The following is a 6,000-nucleotide window of genomic DNA, read 5'->3' as shown; positions in this document are numbered from 1 at the left end:
CAGTCCTGGCACAATGAATTAATAACATTGTATGGGGAAAAAAAGGTCTGAATTAAAACTTGGTCACAAGATTTATATAAACCATGTGTGTATTCTATTCAACAACCAACATTAACCAAATTTAGGCACTTTCTTATAACCGTTTGCCTATCCTGTTGCTGTACTGCCCTACTGGACAAAAAGGCAGATTTTCTGTTCTTAGGTATTTTCAAGCATAAATAGGATACCCATCTCTTAACTGTAGAAAATGGGTAGTTAACAGCAAAGAATAGAGACCAGTGAATTTTAGAAAGGGCCCCAAAACCAAGTAAAGTGGTATGCAGAAAGTGCATATGCATGAATACGTGCATGATTTTGAGAAGCTTCCTACTTTCCAACAAATTCTCCAAGGGATTTCTCCTAAAGAACTTCAAACCTACATAAATTAAAACTGACAACCTTCAGTTCAGCTCAGAAAATTACACACACACACACACACACACACAATTAGTGGTGTTGTTTTCCATCTTTTTAAACTAATTCTGCCAAGGTTGTGTTGGACTTCCCAATAACAAGAGGGAATAGGAACACTGATTTTTGTATTCCTTGCTTTTCTCTGCCTTGTTGAAATATACTGCTTTTTAGTAAACCCAGAGAAAATCTCCAGCTTTGTCTATGTTAACTTTTTTCCACAAAAAAAGTAAAGATGCTCCCATAAAGAAACCAAGGCATAAATATACATAAATTACATTGGAAAACTTTTCATGATACTTACTGGTGTTCCCTCACCTCCTCTCAGCATCTTCCGTTTACTTTGTTGAAGCTCTCCCTTCAAAGTGTATTGTTTCTGCTTTGCTAAGAGAATGCTAGTTAACGAGGGCTGGCGAAGACCAGGGCGGAACATTATGGAAAAAGTCACGGGCTGCCTCCAACAAACCTGCCTTGTACAGCTCTTAGAATCTCTTAAAACAGTGAGGGTTGGTCTGGAGACTATCAGCTAAAAGGGGTGACACAGGGGTGCCTGGGTGGCTCAGTCGTTAAGCGTCTGCCTTTGGCTCAGGTCATGATCCCAGGGTCCTGGGATCAAGCCCCACATCGGGCTCCCTGCTCTGCGGGAAGCCTGCTTCTCCCTCTCCCACTCCCCCTGCTTGTGTTCCCTCTCTCACTGTCTCTGTCAAATAAATAAAATGTTTTTTTTTTTAAAAAAGGGGGGTGGGGCGCCTGGGTGGCTCAGTCGTTAAGCGTCTGCCTTCAGCTCAGGTCATGATCTCAGGGTCCTGGGATCGAGCCCCACATCGGGCTCCTTGCTTAGCAGGAGGCCTGCTTCTCCCTCTCCCCCTGCTTGTGTTCCCTCTCTCACTGTGTCTCTCTCTGTCAAATAAATAAAATCTTTAAAAAAAAGGGGGGGGGTGACACATTATTAACCTGTCCATAGTGCCTCTGACTGATGTTATTTCTACTTCTTAGGTTTCATAATTTTAAATTTTACTTCCACGTAATATGAAATCCTCAGTCTTCTTTTCACTATTCTAATGAATACAACCAGTTTTCACATGTGTTGAACAATACAACTTTATAGTGATTTTTGATATGGATATATGGGATATGAGTGGGAAGGAGACCTATTCTCCAATCCAGATGTTTATATTTCAGTAGAAGGAGGGACATCACCCCCTGGCCTCCCTCTGCCCTTATTCACTCCTCCCCCTGGTTGATGAGTTACCGTGAGGCCCTGGGACTGCACTGTGTGGCTGCTCCCTGCCTGTGCCTCTCCGGAGCTGGCCATCCTTCAGAGAGCACCACTGCTGTTGGCCATGCACTGAGCTCAACGGTAAAGGCCCTGCCCTTGGAGGGGAAGTGGCAGTGGTGCCAAGCTGCTGGTGAGCCAAGCACATTCTGGGGTTCAGTATTAGCCCACTTTCCACAGATACATAAAGCCACATTCCCCAATATCCATTTTATTATTAATAAAGATATTCTGGCCATCATATGCCTTATTCTTTTGACTTCTCAGTTGGTTGAGGATTCAGAAAGAAAAGGTGTTCTTTGGTGGGTTCTCTCATACCCCCAAGAGGATACCGTATTCTTTCCTGCAGTCAGCCTTTTGAGTAACAAGCTCATGAGATGTGTAGGAATCAGCTGTATTTTTAACTGTCTCTTCTTTCATCTATTTCACAGATGCACAAAGAAAAACTGTGGAAAACCCGTCTAATTTCTAAACCAATTAACACTCTTCTTTCACTAGGATTTTTTTTTCTTCGTTTAATGAGTGACAGCGGGCAGGATGCAGTGAACCACTCAAGACCCAGACACCCTCAAGTGTGTCCTCATGGAATTCTCCCACCGGTGGGTGTGAAGTTTTATGAAACTTCCAACAAATGCAACAATTCTAAACATCTTCAACAAAATGCCTAAAATCTAAGAATTATGGATATAGTCAATGGTCATCAACCGGATCATACACTTGCCCTGTTAAATTTAATAGGCTAGAAGAAGAAAACACAACACCAAATTGAGAGCCTTTTAAAATATAATTTAAAACTATGTTGTACCAGTACAATATATTAATTTTACAAATGTAAAATTTTATCTGCTGTTAAAGCATTTGCAAAAACCACACATCCTACTTCAGCTTTATTGCACAATATCTATAAGAAAATATTAATTTTTAAATTAGAAAACATAAAAATGCTTTCAATATAGAAGAGACAATCTGATTTTAAAGACAATACTCTATAAGAATGTCTACCCAGAAAATAAAAAACTTTCACAGGATACCAAGCTGGACAGATGCTTTGGCAGATTCAGGACAAAGCACTGTTTAAAACCAGTCCAAGATACTTAATCCAAACTGTATCATCATTCTTCATTAGAAATCTAGATGCCACTCAAGGTGGTTTCTTATACTTACAAAAGTTGAGGCATTTTTCAGTGTGAGCATTCTGAATATCTCTTACATATTAAAAACAATACTTCCCACTTAACAGCCATTTGCAGTTTTTTTCCTTCATGCAGATTATCTCTGGCAACTGTTTTTGACAACTATTTAATGACCATTTTAATTCATTTATGCTGATAAAAAACATCAAGTTAAATACACTTTTAAAACCTAGTCCTTTACAAAAATCAGTTTATAAATTTGTATCATAAAAATTAGTGTCAAAGACCATCAAAATGGCCTTCATTTGTTTGATATTAGTTGGTTCTCCCAGAGTCAGGATGGCAGATGTCCCACTTCTCTATGTAGTGTTAATCAGGAAATAAATCCAAGCACTAAGCTGGAATCCCAAGACAGGTTAGTAAGGTTGTATGATGGATTTTAGTGGGATATTACCCTGGGTCTGTCTTCCAATACAGGTGTTAAAATACTGACAGCAAATCTTGGTGATTTAATTCACCTCAGACAATGAATATAGTCTGGAGATGCAAAAGGAAAAATGTTCATATAATACATTATCAGTGGGGTTGTGAATATCATAGAAAAGGGAAAAAATCCCTATTTGTTAGAACAAGGATTCACCAAATTTGATACATATGTAGATTATGCATCTTTTCTTATTAAAGCATGTTGATTCAATCTCCAGTGTTTTTAAATGTATGCCTTCGTGCATCAGGAGATTGCCTTTTGGAACTTATGGCCTGCATAAGCAAAGTCAAATATAATATTACACATTCGTGTAGAGAAAATAATTATTAAAATAGTGGTTATGTGCTCACAAGTTTATTGTAGGTAGATAGAATTATCAAAAATCCAGATGCTTATAAAAAAGTGTGCATTATTTAGAATTTCTTCCTTAGGAATCAAAGCAGTTGCTTTTCTGGAACTGCATTTTTCAGAACTGCTCAAAGCACCTCATCTAGATGAGTGTTTTTAAAAATATATATATAAAAAGTCTACAATGAGACTTCAAACATCGCATATTTCACCTTTTACAAGCTTTTTATCATGTATCCCTTCCTTAAAGTCCTTCAGAATAAAATAAAAATAAACTCTCATTCCATTAGAAAAAAATGGAAACATTCATGGTTTGAAAAGTTTCTGCATTCCCCCAAATCTTGGTACTATGTGCAATTTCCTCATACACAGGTGTTGAGGAAACCCCTGATCATCTATGACTGAATATTCAGCTAATGGACATGCCATAGAAAATGTACATTAATAGTAGTAAATAGATTAAAATCTATTCCATAAAATAAAAATGTTCTATGACTTCAATTTAAATACATATCTGAAAAGCTAAGAGGAGGTTTTCTGTTTGTTTTTCAAAAGTGCTAATTATTACATTTACAAGTATCTTCAATACATTATGTCCAATTCTTTATAAAACTAAACCACCTTGCTTTAGGCACACCGCTTGATGAGTTTCTAAGAAGCAGAGGGGAAAAAAAATCACTTGTCAATTAATCCAGCTTCCTTAATTTTACTGAAGAAGAATTTCTCCAGGATATTGGCACATTTGTAGTATTCACTCTCAGGGGGGTTGTACTCTTTGCAATTGGTAAAGACTCGCTGTAAGTCTGCCATGAATAATTTCTTAGACACGTAGTACCTATTCTTGAGGCGTTCGCTCATGGTTTTCAGATCTGCACAGGAAAAAAAAATATTAGCAATCTTTGACTCCTTTTAAACACTAGCTGACAAAAGGGAGACAGGGAGAGAAATCTATGTCATCAGTCTGGCTACATTTTTACCATCCCAATGCCCTTGCTTAAGAGACATGATCAAGGAAAACAGTTCTTAAATTTTATATTGTTTCTGTTGTGAGGACTTCTTGTGTAAAATCACAGCATTTCCACACTGAAGGGACCATTATTAGTCATCTGGCCCAATCCCCTATTCAGCACAAGGAAGCTAAGTAGATTAGCAGTGATAAGTACGATAAACTAAGTACTGTTAGCTATTCATTCAGAATTATACAGAAGAGGCTCTATCTACACGGTGTAGAGCAGGTGGAACATTTGTCTGAATCATTTCATTACTTAAATCCAAACAATAAGACTGAGTTTGTTTCATTAAATTCACAGTTGTTTTGGTGCTATAGAGACAGAACTAAAGTAGAAAAACTGATCATAAATAAATCTACAGATACACCAGTCTCTTCGCATATAAAATGGTTCAAATGAATTCAGTTTCATGCTCCATCCATGAAATAAGAATCACAGGCAATTAAAAAAAAAGCACAAACAATAATTTCTTTTTAAAGCAAGTAAGCCTTGGGAGATTATTTTAAAAATAGTATTTTCCTAATATATTTACTTGCTTTAAGTTATATTATTTTACAAATGAAAACAGCACTTTATTTAAACTTGTAAGAATACCATGGGGCTTGTTTACTCCTCACTCTTAGAACTGATTTAAAGAATCCTATGCAGATTAGAAGGCGTTAACATTTGAGTGCACCTGGGTGGTTCAGTCCGTTAAGTGTCTGACTCTTGATTTTGGCTCAGGTCACGACCTCAAGGTCCTGGGATTGAGCCCTGCGTCAGGCTCTGCGCTGAGCATGGAACCTGCTTGAGATTCTCTCTCCCTCTTCCTCTACCCCTTCCCTCCACGCGTGTGCACTCTCTCTCTCTCTCAAATAAATAGGGGTGGCTCAGTTGGTTAAGCAGGTGCCGCTTGACTTTGGCTCAGGGGCTTGATCCTGGGATCAAGCCCCCAGCAGGTTTCCCACTCAGTGGGGAGCCTGTTTCTCTCCTTCTCCCTCTCCCTCTGCTCCTCCACTGGCTTGTGCATGCACGCTCTCTCTCTCTCTCTCAAATCAATAAATCTTTAAAAAAAATAAAATAAAATAAATAAAATCTTTAAAAAAAAAAAAGAAGATGCTAACATTTGTCTACTTATAGGTCCCTAGTTGTGTCTCAGTCTGGTTCTGTCATTAAAAATTATATTAACTGTGCGTGGAAAAATAAGTCAAAATTGCTATAAAAAAATACCTCTACCAATAAGCCAAATTCCCACTATATTATCAAATTTTCCAGAAGGAAAGAAACTTACAACCAAATACACTGGGATCATCAGCT

General features: G+C 37.8%; 1 protein-coding gene across 7 annotated transcripts in view; it reads right to left on the bottom strand.

Moving 5' to 3' along the window:
- Window positions 1-2,491: 2,491 nt before the first annotated feature.
- The window catches only part of KAT2B (lysine acetyltransferase 2B), a 98,537-nt gene continuing 95,028 nt past the window's right edge, over window positions 2,492-6,000 (bottom strand). For 6 of the 7 annotated variants that reach the window (XM_073900757.1, XM_073900762.1, XM_025882889.2 and 3 more), the window contains one exon: window positions 2,492-4,563. In XM_073900757.1, coding sequence (XP_073756858.1) covers window positions 4,370-4,563 — 194 coding nt within the window. In that variant the 3' untranslated portion in view covers window positions 2,492-4,369. The remainder of the gene's footprint in view (window positions 4,564-6,000) is intronic. The other variant, XM_073900767.1, reaches the window with a different exon arrangement.

Source organism: Callorhinus ursinus, unplaced genomic scaffold (assembly GCF_003265705.2).
Source record: "Callorhinus ursinus isolate GAN/ISIS: 27379988/994484 unplaced genomic scaffold, GSC_fseal_2.0 scaffold1, whole genome shotgun sequence".
NCBI lineage: Eukaryota > Metazoa > Chordata > Mammalia > Carnivora > Otariidae > Callorhinus > Callorhinus ursinus.
Note: the sequence above shows the minus strand (reverse complement) of the source record. Positions and strands in the feature narration are given on the sequence as shown.